Raw genomic sequence first — 18,852 nt, forward strand, 5'->3', positions numbered from 1 at the left:
TTCAGCTCTGCGCTAAGTGGTAATAATTTTACCTTAAACGATTGCCTTTATGTTGCCTAGCTACGTTACGTGTTTTGATCAGATGACACCTATGTACTAAGTGTTGTATAAGTTTATGGTAGGTCAGTTTTATGGCTTACCCGGTGACGAGTTCGAAGCCGATCATTTCTGGGTCGCACTCCTCGAGTGAGTTGGCGGGTGCTGAGGGGGCGGAGGCGCCGCTGGGCGCGGAGGGAGGTGCAGCGGCGGCGCTGGGCTCGGCCTCCTCCACCGGCTCCTCTGCTGCTAGCTTCTCGCTGGTCGCGGGCGGAGGGTCCTGCTGGCCTGGGTTCTTGTAACTATCCGGTGCTGCAACCACAGCCGGTGGTGCCCCATCGGACTCCATGGCCACATTGTCTTGTGCAGGAGCGTCAGCAGCTGACCTCAGTGTTCCCTCGAATCTCTTGGCAGCTTCAGCCGCGCAAGCTATTAAAACTATGCTGAGTAGTAGCCGCATTGTGTTGTAGCTTCAACGCCCTGGCAACGTTCAATTTCTGAAACAAAACACCATTTTGTTAATGAAATATTTTCGAACACAAAAGAATTTAAACCTAAAGTGGGACAGTAGCACACATATTTCATTTTCAATAACCGTGTCTAATACATCAGTCACAATATTTTTTGGGTCTAAAATATTTGAGAGTTTAAATGGTTTTGAACTGCTGGGAAAGCAACTAAGTCTACTTTGACTTGGAAAATACTGGTGCTTATATCAAGAACACCCATATTTAATGTCACATATGTCATTTGTATTATCTATGGGTAAACTATAACCGTATCCAATATCCGAGAGGAAACGCACACTCTACATCACGCCGGGACGCGATGTGTGCCAACGATATCACAATTTGTGGCCTCTGCGACAACCGGCCGACCGTTCTATTGCGTTTGTTAGATAATATCGTTCAATATCGGGAGTGGAACGCCTTCACTTCCTCCGCTAGCTACAGCATTAACAACACTGCTATACGAGGCTCTTCATAAGCAGAGTAATCAGTATCTTTCAGGCTAGTTATATTATAATTGTCAGTAATAAAGCTGTAATGGAAGTGCTTGTGCTCTGTAATATAATACGCGTAATGCACCGCAGAGCGCCGTATATCTTTCATTATGCAACGCATGTAATAACTAATAAGAGTATTAAGTGTAACATTTTGAAGAACTTCATGCCTCGTCTAGCGCATGAGAAAAACGCGCACTGGGAATTATTATGTCGTAAATAAGGTGCTTAGTAAAATAGAATTTAATTCACAGTATTTTTTTATGTATACTGATATCAATACGTTGTTTGATGATGGCACGTACGTCGACAATGGACTAGCGGGACCTCAGCTTTGTCCGTTGGATACACTCTGGATGCTAGATTTCGACAAAAAATACTATTACATTCAAACATCGACATCGTCTGATAGCCGCAAGCATTTCCAATTACAATTTGTATATTGTTAACGATGACATTGGCATTCTAAGTAGATTTTTACGGCTGCTTGAACCCGTCTCACATCGGCGTGATAATTGATTCTGGCAACGATATGATACTATAATAACGAATGCTAAACTAAACGATGTAACATTACCTTACATATTTTATTAAAAGCAATCCAATTTGCTCATGCATACATTCGAATGAGTGGCGTGCAATAAAGGAAACAAGTAGAGCAGATTAACAGTTGTTCTGTCGATGTGTGTAGGTGATTAAAAGTATAATTTGCCTATGATCAGTGTTGGTAATTGTTGCACTCGTGTAGCCGAGGCACGAAGCGACAGTTAGTGTCACCGGGGCGCGTGCGCATTCATGTAAATAAGTTTTAATAGTCCCGATCTGCCGTTGCATTGTTCTAGCCTCACCCGCGGGTTATTGGGACAATTTCTATTCACACCTCCAACAACCTCGAGGTGAACAGCGAAAATTAATACCACGGGTCAGACACCATTGCCATAAAGAACTCGCTATCTCCGATGGAGCCTTACTCGACTTATAAATCCATTCGTGTTTCTCTATTTAATTCGCTGATTGATTTCGCACCAGACATGGTCATTATTTATGTTATTACGAGCTACCTGCCCCCGAGTGCTCGCGGACGGCGCGGAGACCTCATCCACGCTGCACTGCGGGCTGATAGTAATTTGATCCGCACATCCATTATGGAAATTAAATTATACACTTTATGCCCCTACGTACGTACAGGACACATGTGTATTTTATTGTTCGTGTTTGTCGACTGCCCTTTCGCTATCTTATTCTTGATTCGCCTGTCAAATTAATGGCCTATAGCAACCAAGAAAATTCCCCGAAGAAATATTCGAACGAGCCCGTATTATCTGGGTTTAGTTTTCACGAAGTTGCGAGTTATGCTCTCACTAGACAGGTGTTATTTGTCGTGGCCCGCATAGGCAAAGTTCAGGCAACAGATTAATAAATACCGCGAGTCGAATGGCGTCAATGGTGGCAAATAACAGGAGATTGGTGGTGTTGGGCGGCGTGATGGTTACGCCATAGTTACCCCGCGCTGCGGGCCAGCGCTGACCTACCGACCGACCGCGGGGAACAGCCAACTGCCTCGCACCACCACTGATTTCTCCGCATATGAGCCAGGTCGAATACTTTGACCTGTTAGCTGCGCCCACTTCTTGTTCTCACTAGATTAATGCGATCACGTTCCCTCGACCCAATGAACTAAGTAACCATTATCGAGTTAAATGGACAAAAACTATAAGGGACCGTAAACAATGTCATCAAAGGGAATAGCATTGCCCATTTGCGAGGATCACGATCAGAGGAACGTCGGTATCGATTTAGGCAGCGTGTAACCCATTCACAATAACATTTTGACCCGCATCTCTGAGGTCAAGAACACAGTGCCACGGCCCGCGCCCGATGTGGGTCGCGGCGGCTATGCACGCCGGCGGGCGGCGGCACGACGCGATCAAACTATAAACAACGATTAGGATTGCACATTCCTCTGCTTTCCTTTGTATCGAACTACACTGACCCATCATAACATTCAATACAATACTTTTTTTTAATTTGCAGTTAAAACGCTATAATTGGTAATAATAATATATACAGGTAGGTACAACTACGTTCCAAAAATGTTGAAGCGAGCTTTTGGTGATGTTTCTGACATAATACTTGTTTTATACTTGTCACTAAGCCCAGCCGTTCGGAATACCGTGGCGGTGTGCATAAATTCCACCGGTGCGGTGTCAGCGGGTCGTGGTGTTCGGTGTTCACATTGATACGAGCGCGCATCACGAGTGGGCCGCCGCCGCCGCCGCCGCCGGGCAGCCCGCGGCGCGATCAGATGGGGTCAGCGCATTCAATGAGCCGGATGCCTCCAACCTGCTATTTACTTACGTTTCACCAGACCGTTGCGGCTAAAGCGCATCTTTGTCAATTCCCAGATAATGTTACTACACGATAATGCACCATCGGAATGTGTTTACTTTCTATAGGCTGCAAGCCTCGGCCATCATTAGCGACCCACCGGGCACTAATTTACTTAGATCCATATTAATACTGCATGGAGCACAATAGCGCCTAACGCAGCATGCATTGAGAACATTAGCGGTAGTTAATTTGTTGTGCGGCGCCAGTTAAAGCCAATTACAGAAGCTATTTAACTGCATGTTCGACGCCGGTATAGAGCATATAAATTGATGCCGCCCTCCCGTCAGAACACAATAGGGAAGCTGAACGGCTTAATCTACATGTCTGTAAAGTATTAGGCGTGTCTAAGTTCGGCCATTAGCATCGACGAGATAGAGCATACTTCTTGGATTTACATTGAATGAAATTGTAATTTGTTGTGTCAGTCTCTAATAGATGAGGCGGTTTCCTTATTTGATGTCGGGGTGAAGAGTGGCGCTCCGCCCTAGAAGGCTGGCTGCCGTCGATCAGGCGTCAATGTCGCTCATTGTCCATTGCCTATATAGTGGCCGGAGAAAGGCGCCGGGCTCCTATTCCCACTGGTAATGAATGCGTACCACTCACTCCCTGTTTATGACCTGCATAAGACTCCGACTAAGGAAATGCTTTATGAGACCCGCCGCCGGTTCCCTTATCAGCTTGCTGATATTACACCCGAGTTTATACATCCCGAGATGTGCGGTGCAGAGTATACAACGGTGATTTGTGAAGCCGGTCTTCATTTACGCTTTCTGTAATGATTGCCAACTCGTCGGATAAATTAATACGTTGAGGAAATAATGCCGCCTCTGGAATGAGTTATAACGTTAACAGTAAACGCATTGCCCATATGACTTGGAGCAGTAAATCAATCATGGAATTTAATAATTAGGACACAGATTATGTCATATTATTATGATGGTATATTTGTAGACCTTTACAAGTTTAGTCCTCGTGAGTATCATACAACTTGATACTAGAACGTAAAATTACCATTAAACCAATTGAATCTTATACCTTCTGAAAATAGAGATATTGTTCGTAACGTAACGTTCAATGTATGCTGTGAATGTTATTATTGTGAAATTAGACATTTCGTTTTTGAATGCATAAAGGAGAGTTTAATACTGTCGAGGGTCGTGGTTTATGCAAACATGTAGCTGTCGGGGGGTTTCTCCGATGTCCTCGCGGGTTAGTGGGTTGCAGCGAGCGGCCGCGCGATTTACATTAATGAGAACCGCGGTTTCTCCGCCCTCGATCGGTACATCACAGCCCGCTACCGCCTACGTGACTCTACGATTAATTCTAAATTGTTCAATTAACAAACAAGAAATCAACTCCAACTACTCTCTAATCTGTCAGTTTCGCAGCTCAACTGCGGTTTTCGCGTTCGGAAAGCCGTCAGGCCTATTAACATATCAGGAACCGTGATGTAAATAAGTGTCTATTTACATTCTGCCATCTCTCCGGACTATCTGCACTTGTAATTTGTTAAGTGGAATCGGAATGAGCACTCAATGGGAGGACGGACGTAGAATTGCGCGCAACCCGAAGTCTTGATGAATAGTTTAAGCTGCGCCCGCAGGTATCTCAGCGAGCCCTGCAGAGGTAGGCGCCTCTCCGAGATCTTCTCTCGGAACGAATTGAAAAATTGAACCACTTTCCTTGATATAGCTCTAGGCTTAGCATTCCAGTGGGCAGGTGGAAATTGCATCGCTTCATTATTTGTTTCCGACTTCTTTTGTTTTTGTTTGCGGTTACCGAGCGATTGTGCAGCTATTTGAATAAATGCATATTTTAGATAAAGGTGTCTCTACTATTATGTGTGCTAAGAGCTTCTGTGATAATTATCTTTCAACACGCCACTGTGCCATTTTACAGCTGACACAGTTGAAAATGGCAGATTTATGCGCAATGCTAAGAAAGCTTGTTAGAGAAAGGTTGCATCTAAACAATATACCGATCCAGCAACCCTATTCACTATAACTCAATCCCGCACAGGTCAAGAGTTCAGAGTGAGTATTGCGCGTAATTTGAATACACTCACATGCAATCGCACTGATTTTAGTGGTAAAAAAGTATCGATCGTGGTCGGAATGACTTCACTAATGACTGGGACTGAGTAAGACGTGCGATTTCGCATTTCAAAGGTATAATCCCGTCGGGGTTTCTCCTCTATTAATCATGCTGAGTCAATGTCGGAGCGGTGGCTAAATGCTATAATTTGGCGCTGCAGAGTATTGTTCAGTTCTCGGCAGCAGTTAGAAGTGGGTTTGTGGTGCAGCGGCCGCCGCGTCCTCGCAGCTTTCCACGGACTATATACAACCGGTGCCGACGCAGTTTGTGTCGCAATAAAAAGTGAAACTTTATCTCTTCAGTGGAAATTCCATGGATAATAAATAAACAAAACCAACGCATGCAAAAAGGCCTGCGGTCTCTGAATGCTGGCAACTTCGCGACGTCCGGAATGACTTCACAATTTGATTCCATTATGCGCGCATACTCCATTGTGGTGTCCAACGCAATTACATTAATTTCACCTTGCCCTTGATTAACTTCGATTGCCATTTCTATATTTTTTACCATCATCATTTTTATAACTTAATGATACATTTATGCCCCTCTTTATGACTCTACGTTTGATTGTCTCGTTGCAATTTCGTCTACTTTTTTGCTGTAGAACGCGTTTAAAACCTTGTTTTAGTAGCTTTAAGTGATGACATTCGCAAACAGTATCGTTTATCTTCGTTAGTGAGATAATGATTATCGTACGATAAAATTGTTTTAAAAATACAATAAAACGGTTCAGTTTTTCTCTCTCACTACTGCCCAATATTTTACAGTGACTTGGCCATTTCTTACACCTATTAGGAACACATGATAAAGCCCCGTTAGTCGGTACAGTTTTGGAACGTCACAATAGCATTAAGTATATCGTTTCCCAGACACCTTATTTAAAAATAAACTTTGGCCTTCAAATATGTAGACCACTGAGCGCTACTTCATCAATATTGGGTCGATAAATTTCTTATTTCTGACGCCTTTTTACACAGAGCGGTCGTTAAACGTTAAATAAAGAAGCATGATTTATTACGGTTACTACCACTGCCTGCCATATCTTGCAGACATAAAACCTTTACATTCCGATAACTTTACTACCCCGCTCTTTTATAATTAGCACAGTAAATTTATAATCCAAATTGTAACTTGCCTCCGCTTGTATTCATGTGTCCACTAGTAAGCAAGTCCTGCGTTAGCGACCCAACAAAACAATTTCAATGCCCCTATTTGCATAGTGTCCATTCCTTTTACTCCTAATGCAGCACCACTCGTTACAAATACGTTTACGTAAGGCATTTGCGGCTGTTGGCCATTTATCTCAGTTTTAGTGTCGGCCGATTCATCTGAATGATAGCATCGATTTGTGCCATTAAAACTTATTTCACCGACTGTGTAGTCAGGTGGAGGAACGTAAATTTCGCCTAATACTGTCTTGTAGCTGTCACCTCCATGTTGGGATGCGCGCTTCGGCACCTGTGCCGCGCGCCCACTGGACTGGTTCTCCATACAAACTTGCATCCAGCGCGCCTCACCTTTGTTACTCGTGTTTTATCTTTTTATAACACAGTTTACTTTTGTTTACACCGGCGATAGTGAAACGTATTTCATGCCCGCTTGATATATGGTTCTGCTTCGCGAGTATCAGATAGCGTTGCCGGAAGAAAATCAATCGTTATGTATGACTGACATTACTTCTCCTCGCGGTGTGCCTGTTCGACAGTTTGTGCAAGCATCAATAAACAGGTTCCGACCGCCTTTTCATACCAAATGAAATAAAGTAATAAATGCTTAGAATAGGATATGCTCAGCGCTCCCCGCGGGCATTGGCTCGAGTGGCGCAGCCAGTTTCTTTCAGAATAAATACGTACGTAGTTTATCCTTTTTAAGTTATCGATATTGTATCTTTAAATAAATATGCCTTGAAAATGTGGCCTAATAACACGTTACCTCATTAAAAATGTTGTGGTTGGTTGGTTCGTTATTCATAAATTAGAGCGCGCGACAGGTCAACAATTGTCGTGACTGCGTCAATTAGCGTAGCATATTTCGCGACAGCATGGGTGTACCCCGCCGCGTCAATGTTTGGACATTGTCTGCGGGTACACTTGGTACGTGGATTGTTTGTTTGACGTGCGTCGGCAGAGTCGTGCGCAAGAAGCGGCGTGAGTCTAATTATTGTGACGGAAACACGATGGATGTAATGTCAATTAGGGCTGCGCGGGCGCTACATCAAAGGGCAGTAAACCACGCGACGGCCCGCGATCGCTCGCGACATTTATTACTTGTAATCGCTCCACGAGCTGTATCTCGCCAAATCAATGTAATTTTCCTCGTGGCGATTGATTTGCGCCAGCCTGTCTCTTTGATAATAATAAACTCCAGTGATATATGGCCTGTGTCGACGTCGAGGCAAATATTCGAGGCCCGGTCAGATCACATGCGCCGTAATCGGTGTGCAGTGACATGTTTTATGTGGTCGCGGTCATTTTAAATAAAGTGCTGTCTTAAATGTACCTTAGCGGTCATAACAAATTATATCACTAAATTATTTGCGTGCCGCGATTAATGTACGGTTGTAAAAACCCTAAAGAAGTCATTCGTGCTGTGAGTCGTAATTACCTTACTGCTTTTATGAATACCTTAACAGATTACTCACGGCTAAATGATTAATAAATAGTAGGTGTTTGACTCCGAAGTTACATAATATTGGTCGCATCAAGGGTTGTCCCTAGCAGGGTGTTGCAGACTCCGGGCACGCAGCGGCCGGTGCGGCGTCGGTCGTGGTGTAACGGAATCATCAATCATCTGTAATTTGATTTCTATCCTCAATTATTGCGTTCGCGGCGGTCGTGGCGGCCGCGCAATCCATTTCCCTCTGCATCTCTACATACACCAATAATAGTAACAGAATAAAATAATTTGAAAATAGATATATTTTCTAACCGATAGCCTCAACAATCGCGGTCGCGAGCAGAAATTTTCAATTACGCCTTTTCAATTGACCCTTGCGGAGATGAATCCGGCAGTTTTCCTCTTAAAGTGGTGGCAAAAAATATATGATGTCTCAAATCAGAAGTAAAGTGATTGATGTCATGCGGAGCAGCGCGTGCGCAGCCGCGGCCCGCACGAACCGCATTCAGCGGCGACCTCACGATCCTACAACATTGGGTAATAACATGAACGGAACAAATTCAATTTTGATTAAATTCGGTTACTACAAAACATATTTCACAAAGTATTGAGTTGCATCTATAGAAACGGAATTACGGACGCGATGAATTGAATTAGGTTTGACACCGTTACGTGTTAAGATGAGAAAAAGTCCTATAGTGTTGTACCTGTAACCTATTTGAGTTACATTTAAAGCTGTATGAGTGAACGGGTGTGTTTGGTGAGTGATGCAGTAGTAGCGATGTAGCAGCGAGACGTCATAATCTGTCGGCGCATGACAGCGGCGCACGCGCACGGCGCACGCCTCACGTGGCAGCCACGCACCCCCGACACACACACACACACACACACACACACATTATGTACTCAAACTAGCCGGTAGTCTGGTGAGAATCACGAGTAAGATCCACGAGAACCTCTTTATTCACATTCAGCCACATACAATGTCCGCGCCGAGCAACAAATAGAAAATCGAAGGCGCGTCCTATTGAGTTTCTAAATAAATATTTGCATAGCATATTCTAAGGCATTGATTCTTTAGATACAAAACAATAGTTCATTGTACTGGGACCCTATTCAAAACCTGGGGCATATAAGTCATCTCGCGCGAGCAAACTTTCTTGTGCATCATTCGAATTTCCTCGTAGCGACACACTTTCAAGGGCGCGATGCGAGTACATTACCGAGCTGATGCGACGAGCGAGAGGCTGACAAATGTCTCTATTTACCTGCAACAAAAAACAAATTCGAATCACACATTTGTCTCACTTGTGAAAAGTATGTCACAGAAACAGAGCTGTAGATCAGTTGTGTGACGAGCATGTTACTAATCGAGCGTCACAAAACGCACTTTCTAGCTCCACATCCATCACGACACGGCGTGACAGTCGCCAAGTACCTATCTATATTTGCGAGAAGACGAACTTTGTTTAATTTATCTATATACAATACATAATCATATCCAAAGAGAAACAAGCAAATGTCTTATTAAAAGTAGCGAAGGATGGGACTATTAAGAGCGCGGAGCTGCGAATCTAATTGCCTGTAACCCCTGGCATATAGCTGAGCGTTACGAATCATTTCGTTCCTCGTGAGGATAGGTTCGTAGCTCGTCAGTGGGAGCCTGGCGGTGGATGCCGCGGCCGACGCGGGGAACTGGGCCGAGCGGCGCGGTACCGCTGGCGTCGTGCACGACCGCCGCCGCCGTCCGCCCCGCGAGCCCCACTTACAACCAATCCTCAATACCCAGCAAATCCGAATTCGTCACCCGACTCATGCTCGTTTTTCGGCGGCGCACGCCGCACAATGCGACTTAATCCGAAACCCGCCACCATTCCAACCGTACGGTTCTTTTCCGCTCCGCTTCAAATTAAATTGGCATGAATACTTCGCCGAAAGCGTGCTCTCGCTAAAAATTGCGAAAAGCTTTGTGCCGTATGAATTCGGAAGTCGCGAGCGACACGGATTTTTTCCTGCTCAACGATCAATGTCAAGTGCGTTCGAAACTGTGTCATCTGTACTCACCTTGGCAATGAGAACAACAGCACTGAATATAAAGTCGCTGCGGCTCACTTACAACTCTAACAAGTTTGCAAATGTAAAGCACACATTTACTAATTTCTTAATATTTATTTATTTATATGAAATGTTATATTTATTTATATAACATCTTCTATAATGGAAATGATTATGTATATAGGTCCTCGAAATTACCTAATTACTTATACATCTCTTTGTAACGCTGTTGCTTATCTATAAATAAATGATTTTAAAAAAAAAAAACACGCTCTCACGCCTTGTACTAATGTACTCCCTTGCGGGGTAGGCGGAGGTGCATTGCTGCACCCACTTTTCGCCAGAGTGTTATGTTAGTCCCAATGTAATAGGGGGCGGGCCTATTGCCATTTTACGGGCACATCCAAGACCTGAGAACAAATATCTGTGTTTAAATGATTAAGTATACGATACTATTCATGGAATCGTCCTATATCTAAACAGAGAAGTCCTTAGCCGATAAAATCAGTTTTATACGAGTAGCATTGGAATAAATTAGCGGATGTCATAAAGCACGATTGTTTTGTTTGTCGCATGGCGGCGCGGCGGATGGCGGGTAACTGTACCGCGCACTTGTCGTAGGTCGAGGCCTCCACTCCCGCGGCGGCGGCGGCGGCGGCGGCGGCGGCGAGGCGCGATCCCATCTGCATTATCAGCGTACGTCGCCCCCGAGCCGCCCGCACTCGTAAATACCACCTCCTATCATACAGGCTATATCCTTCGATACTCTATGAAATATGAATTGTTATAAATTATTGTCAGAGCAAGTTACGATCGCAGGAACCGGCCGACGAGATAGGATTCCGCAATCTAATGTCAATACATTAAGTTACATTATTTCATTAGCATTAATACTATGATGACGAATAATCGAACGCCAGATTCGTCGGGTGATTGTGGGAATGGCGAAGGCGGGTAGTTGACGTCTCCATCTCGGCTGGAGGATGTCGACCGCAAGGAATCCGCAGCTCAGCATAATGACAGCCGCCCGTACGTGATAGATTCGATTTACAGGTTCGCCTCAATCTGCGCAGCGGCGATATGTACACGAGGGAAATTGCGTTGCGGCTTCGCGGACGACGCGGAATTGGAATCCTTGATATTGGCTCGCGGAGCTATGCAGGGAGGTAACAAAGCTCGGTTTGGTCGGCACGGTAATGGCGGTTAGTTAACACGTCGTCGACGCACGCGGCGCGCGTGCCGCACTATTGTTGAATCGTTGCTGAGATTGCGCAATCCGAAGACACTCCATTGTACACTCCGCGAGCTACCGCTGCAGCTAGATGTAATGATTTATCACCTTGTATCTGATCTGGAGCACGTTCTCGTAATTCGCTTTACGGCTGTACAATTTGCACCTTGTAAACCGTTTTTATCGCCGGATGAAAGCTTTATTTCTCGAGATGTTCCCACAGGCATTCGCTACGAATCTACGCATTACGCAACGGAAGATAGATAGGCAAAGGTAGGCATGATGGAATGCATTTGTAATTACATGTCGCTGTCTTATTCAATTTGATCGCTATGTGGCCAACCGTTAGTGAGGTCGTTGTTTTGGTGAGGCAAGGCTGCGGCGCTGGCTGCGATGCGATGCGATGCACGGGCAGCGGCGGCCGCGACGGATGACTGACCAATGACGAAATTACGCAAGACAAGTTGGCTGTCGGTATTTATCACTAATTGGCGGGACAGCTAGGGTCCACTTGCGGACCACTCGACCGGTCGCTGACTAACGGGCCACTGCAAGTCGTTATAGAACATTCATAAGACTTATGAGGTTAAAATCGATATTTGTTATTACCGACTTAACTGACTTGCCGATACAAACGCGCCGATGACAGAGTTGAAGCAATCGCAATCTCATATCGCGTCAGGCAACATCACTCGCATCGGCTGGGTGCAGTTCAAACCATTAATTCTAGTTCATGATAAAGATCTTTTATTGAGATGTAGTTCGATTGAACATAGAGGTTATCGGTGCGTGAGGAGAGGCTGATCTCTTTGTGAGCACTTATCGTTTATTAGGCACGCGTATCGTAGCGTGTACGGTGCACGCATGGTTTTATAGTTTCCTATACAATTGTTAAAAGAACTGACATATTTATTAGATGTTTTGAGCGGGCTCGTTATGTTAACAAATGGATACGAAAGTTATGACTTTCATATCACTATGTTATGTTAAGTAAGTGGATCTCGGAAAGGGCAGCTAGTAACGAATGCCGGGTTTTTGCTGGATATGAGAAGTATGAGCTCTGGGCGCGCGTCGACGGAGGCATGTTTATGGCGGAGCGCAGTTTATGCTTGCGCTGTGCTCTGTCGATTCTATATCTCTTTACATTCTTCACTTTTATTAAATTCAATGTTTATTTACTGACGCTGTCGCCTTAAATATTACTTTTTATGCTTGAAGTCTGGAAACTAGTCTAGACAGTTTAAACAAGGTACAAGTCGCAAAATAAACATGCACAAAACTTGCATGCTACACGCACGATGCTCAACGATAATTAGAAGCTTAGGTTGAGTTGAACAAAATTCCATGTAAAGACTGCAAAAAAATGCTCTTAATATCAGGATGTTGCGCGTTGAGGCCGACGTTATTATCTCTACGTTGTTGCTGTATGAGCGAGCATGAGCTTGGAAATGTTGATAAAAAGAGCGCAGGACACGCCGCGCGCATCCGGAAGTGGTGTGTTTACAATGGTGTCGGCATTTGCAGAAATGTTTTGGTTCGTAGGAGGCGGGCGGCGGCGGCGGCGGCGCGGCCCGCGGCGACCATGCCCGCGCCCCCGCCCACCGCACACGCCGCCATTGTTCCCGCGGCCTATCTCCCGCCCGCCCTTATCCACCTCCAATTAAGACTTGCTTTACGACCACACTCCTAACTCCGCTCTAATGCGGGAATTTTATAACACATAAATCCGATTCGTATACGGCCTGAGATCGTGCTCCGAGCTCTATAAGGGGAACATTGTTCCGCGGTGAATTGTAATCATTGTTTAAAACATACACAGTTTTCTTTAAACTTACAATGCTATCTGAGGAAATATTACTCCGGCATTATTGGTCCTTATTGGCGTGTCTTGTTACGGTGAGTTGTGACATGACAGTTGATAAATGTTGGCCTCGGTCTGACGACAATGCTCGCACCGCGGCCGCGGCTGATGATGCGGGGTGCCGTTAGCGCCGCGCCGGACCATGCAAATGCGAAGGCGCCGATGCAAGGTCATCTGAGTCACATTAAGCTAATACGTAGTTGATTGGCTTCCCGATGCTCGGGAGAGTCTCCTGTCCCACTCATGTCAGGCGCAAAAACACTAATGTCATAACGGTGCGAGGTGCCTTCCGCACTCATTGCGCCCCGGCGGCCGCTGAAGCGCAGATAAATTAACAGACATTTTCAATTGAGGTGATAGGAGACAAGTGCCCCACTAGCATCGTTAGCCGGCTGTATACACTGCGCACCGTTCTACTAATTCACACTTAAATATGCAAGCGCATCATGATTCGCAACTTTTCATACCTTGCCCGACCGGTAAGTTCCTACTCCGGGCTATATTTAAAGTAGCGAACCAACATTTGTTGCAATATAATCTTACATTACCGACTTAAAATAACTCAATAAATTCCGATATCCGAGGTAATGTCACTTACGGCTTACCTTTAGCAGATTAAATAAATCGATAAACATTATAATGAGAATGCGGTAGATGTCTGACCGATAGCTCGCGATCAATAAACGCTCGACCGTTACTACTATTGATGATTGAATGCAAAACATGACAAATCGTGGCGAGCGCCTATCAATCAGTTGCTATCTGTGTATTTATTGCCTGTCACTCGATACACTTAAGTTTAATTGCAGTATAATGGCATTCACTTTACTTCCGGCCATCGGAATATTTGGGCTACATCTCGAAGGCAGAGCTTAATGTGGCATCTTAATGTAGTAGTGTCTTGTGTAATGCTATTAATGAATAACAATCAGGCGTGTGATGGCCGTCACGTGTGCTCATGAGCTGCAACTAACGGTGTCTATGGTAAGATTGTGCTCTTTCACTTAGTTTTGTTTGCGCCCATTATTTTTGTGCTCTACAATTTAAACTGCGGAAGTGATTCCGTTGCTCGTGAGAGTCTCTCCACAAACGCTATTGTATCCTGAATTCACAACTTTATCGCCGCTGAGCATCTGTTGGAATAGCGTTTTAATTTGGCCCGTTTTTGTTTTGATAAGCATTTTATAGGAACGAGGTTGAATAAACTGATTATTTTACAGTTGTCTGTTTGATATTCAGGGTGCGTTTGCGGAGGTGTCTCTAGTTGGAGCTACTGAGATGGGAGCTGTGGATTGCCGGTTGGGTTTAGATCGGTTGTATCAGTTTGGAGTATTATTGTGAGGTGAACGCACCTGTGAGGTGACCGCATCTCGCCACTGTGTGCAGCGTTACTTTTATTAACGTTAGATTTATTTTTAATTTTTTAATAATGAATTAAATAAATAGTGCACTCGATATATCTTTGAAGTAATCTGCATGTCGATCATAACAACTTGTTCTTTGTGGATACACCGAACAGACACAACAGATAAAATTGCATTCAAATAAAACATAGTTTTAATCACACAGCCTTTTTACGACGAAGCAAACACTGCTTGCACGAAATGGATGGGATTTTATTGCATTTTTATAAGTACCTTAACCGAACATCAAAGAAATCATTGAATCCTATGAGAACACGAGCGCTACCATCTTGATACTGAGCCTAGGAGTCATTAAAACATTTTATATTGTGTTATTTTCTTCTATTACGCATTCTTTTCATCATACAGCACTTCATAAGTAAGGCCGTAAAGTTTTAACTGCGTGTGAGTGGCTCGTTCGTGGAATCAGCGTCGGTCGCCGGCGATTCTTTTTATGGTGAAGATAGCACCGGAACAGGCATAATATGTGGAGCAATGTATCTCGGCCGTGGATGAGATGCGAATCGAAGCCGCGTGGTCCCGTTGGACGACGCCATTACCGCCCACCGCAAGAAAAACACCCTCGCGTGGACGCCGTGTCACGCGCTGATTCAGCCGCGGACAGGACGGCTGCTCTATACTGACGAATAAAGAACGAACGAGATCTGTCATGCAATCGGCACGTTTAATACAACGAGGTAGAGTGGCTCGCGCAGTAGCGTTCTCTGAAACTTCGTTTTGGACTTATAAAGTGACCCCCCCAGACGGCTCCCGGCTCTGTGCCTTCAACCGACGTGCAAGCTTACAAAGTTATTCATCCCGCGTCCACCGCCGACGCCGCCGCTGGACCCTCAGTACGCCGCCGGTGCACCACATTCATAACTAGATTATAACGATTTTCATATCATTACGACACTCCTACGAAGGGCAACAAAAACTGCATGAATGTAAGCTCAAAATGAGAGATCGCAATTATGAAAGAAATAATTACTATTACTTACGCGAACTGAGCTATCATGAACGCAAAATGTAAGCAAAGTTATTCGCAGCCAATTACCGCCGCGGCTCGCCTCACAATTATGATGCCCGCGTAATGAATAAAGTGTGTAATAAACAAACTTTACAGTCATCGTCCCCGATTCGGCTGAGGCTGGCTGTCGAAGCAATGTCACCTATCCCGTTTTCGAGGCGACAATTTACGCGGCCAGGATGCCCACGTGCGGCCGCTAATAGTTCCCTGCCGCTCGTCATTAACACGCGCGTGTGACGCGGCCCATTCCGGTATTCACCTCCTCACAGGAAAACTCGTGTAGCTTAAACGATCTACAGATCTCACTCGCGATGCGCTAATACCAGTGTAGCCGCCTAGCAACTCGAGTGTAGAAACGCTCCGGCATAATATAACGGTCCCAAATTGTACGAAAGTACGTCTCGGCATGCACTTGTCCCCGAGTAGCCGATCCGCTCATAATAACACGGGTACGACATCGTTGTGTTACATCGATGCGAGATTAGGAACAGGTCGGCAACTGCACCGGCATTCCGGATCGATGTCCCTCGACACCGCGGCCTCCTATATACGAGCTCGCGAGGAAAAACTCGCCCGATTGAGAGCACGCCCCCATTACACACTGCTGGCTGCGCCACTCCGCGCAGCGAACTAATTTCCTGCTGTAAACAAGCAGTAAACACAAACCTCGTTAACAAAACAATTAATTTAATCATCCGCTACACTTGCCTAATGCTCGGTCACAATGCTGTTTAATTAAAATTAAAGTAAATGGTTTAGCGGTCCGTGTAAATGGAAATAATCGTTAAGTTAATGATCGAACACGCGCCGCGGCTGGGTGGTCGTGCGCTCCACATGTAACCCGCGCCTAATTGCGACCGCGCTAATGTCTCCCGTCCCTCACGCGCATACAATTCCACTCTGATTCCCCTTATTGCGATTCCAACAAACGATCAATTTGCCGTCCCCGCCATGTTGATTAGTCACAAAATTACCTCTAGATACGGCAACGACCTTTGCGATAAATCCTGATCATCCCATTTATGGTTATCCCCAACCTTATCGTGACATGGAGCTAAGCTTCGCAGTAAAAGTAGAAGTTAATCGTCGAGATGGCCGAGATAAGTCAAATAGATGCATTAGCCGGCCGTGTTGGTCGACAAACAAGTAAGGAGTCATAAGTGGCCGGCCGCTATCGACCCTCGTAATGAGAGGGTAGAGGTAAAATGTTATCGGCCGGCGATCTATGCAGGTCGGCTGCTGCTATCCATTGTCAATTAAAAGCCCACGGGTAGGATCGCGACCGCCTTTTGCTTGTTCTATAGTCTAAACAACGATTGCTTCCCGATGCATATTTGTGCCTCGGGGGGGATGTAGCTCGGACGTTTCCTGTATTACAACTGCTCGCATGCACCCCGACCGATCTTTGTTACATTCGCTGGATTATCATTAAATCTCTCTCGATCTTGATTGTTCGTGTTAGTTCATTATTGTCGAGCGATTGTGGGAAATGCACCGTGCATAATTTGGTTTATTAATTTTCCACGCGCATCACGTTACTGCGGACCGGTCGGCCTACCGCCGGGGCTACGAGCCTCTCCTATCTTCAATCGTTACAATTCTTCATTTAGCCTGCAACTAGTTTTTGCGGCATTCGGTATCTGATGGACGAGAACGAGATGCGGAATGTGTTAAAAAATAAATTGTTATAAAATGTTAATTGTATTAATTTCGTGCAAGCTGAAAAAGGGTCTAAAAAGTCGTTAAGATCTCGGGTCGATCTCGCGCTGCATCGCTGGCGTAGCATTTATCAAGCGCCCGTCTGCTGGCTCTGACGTAGAGTAATTAAATTAGCACAATAATGTCCGATGCTAATAGCTGTTAGCGTCTAAGAAAGTGTATCAAGACAATAAATCAATGAGCCGACAAGCTGCTTGAAGGTAACCTGTCGAATTAATGGTACTTATCTTGACCATTAATAAATTATAGGGTTACGAATTACGGTCTTTAAACCGTTACGTAGCTATAATTATTCATTTTGCCGGTAATGTTCCCGGTGTTATTGTTTCTTTATAGACATTCTTCACTTATTGCTATATTTATACACGTACCCACTTAGGTACTAACGTATCCCGCGTAACCACCGCATCGTCTTTATTTGGTTTGTACGGCTCTTGCCACTCGCCTATGGCACTTGCCAATACGAAGTTATTTTATTAATATTGTACCAGAATGTACTCTTACAATAAAATCGCTAGAAACCAATAAGCCTCTATAAAAGTCCAAAGTAACATAACCATTATTATGGCACCTACTTAAGGTGACTGCACATACATACATTGTTCCATCAGTTATATGACTGCCGTCTCAGCAGACACGTTAATTATTGTAGAGACTCCAATAGCTGTTTGATTTGCCTCATGGACGGCACTTTGCATGTCCGCCTGAACGATCGCCGATTGAGATCTAACTTCACACTTTTAAATGGTATATTACCTGCATATTTAAAATGCATATAACGATGAGAAGTCCATTGTAGTGCAAGTAGGTTGTGGCTTTATTCGAGTATCTTCTTATTAAAATACATTACACGCGTACACCCTGATTTTGGTTCAACTAACACGTCTTTACATACTAATTTTATAAAGGCATTAGCTGTCGGAAGTCTTTCTATTTGAAAATCATCGAAATCCATCAATGCTCGTAATAAAGTGTACAATAATGTGCTAATCATCATTATCGTCAATTACGAGATATTATATAGACTCACCAATTTCTTGGGCTGCTCATCACTAAAGCATTATTTAATCAATCTTGTCGATCGGAAATAAGCTATCATTAAGGTCATTAGTGATTGGCGCATTACATTGATTGAAACGGTCAAAAGCGATTGATATGTCTGCGCCGGCGCAAGCATCCGCGGTATCTCACGACGCGGCCGCAGCTCAAACTGAGGAACGGTAAAAATAACAGGATTACGCCACGCGTGAACCGGTTGCCAGAATTCGGAAATCGAGGAGCAGGATTCTTTTTTTTTCTTCCTCCATTTTTATGTCGAACAGGTTCGTTTCTCGCGATCACCTGCGGGCAGGTATGCGCAGCACATGGTGCTTGGGAGCGAAGCTACAGGTTGTAAGGTCATTCAAAGGCTAT

General features: G+C 44.7%; 2 protein-coding genes across 5 annotated transcripts in view; one reads left to right on the top strand and one right to left on the bottom strand.

Annotated features, from left to right (window-relative positions):
* The window catches only part of LOC125488616 (autophagy-related protein 16-1), a 155,182-nt gene that overhangs the window by 22,770 nt on the left and 113,560 nt on the right, over positions 1–18,852 (top strand). The gene's annotated exons all lie outside the window — the stretch shown is intronic.
* Positions 1–18,852, bottom strand: part of LOC105383883 — a 59,044-nt gene that overhangs the window by 13,558 nt on the left and 26,634 nt on the right. For all 3 annotated transcript variants that reach the window (XM_048621651.1, XM_048621650.1, XM_038119891.2), the window contains one exon: positions 141–533. In XM_048621651.1, the coding sequence (XP_048477608.1) occupies positions 141–496 (356 nt within the window). In that variant the 5' untranslated portion in view covers positions 497–533. The remainder of the gene's footprint in view (positions 1–140; positions 534–18,852) is intronic.

The sequence above is a fragment of the Plutella xylostella genome, chromosome 6, assembly GCF_932276165.1.
Source record: "Plutella xylostella chromosome 6, ilPluXylo3.1, whole genome shotgun sequence".
Lineage (NCBI taxonomy): Eukaryota > Metazoa > Arthropoda > Insecta > Lepidoptera > Plutellidae > Plutella > Plutella xylostella.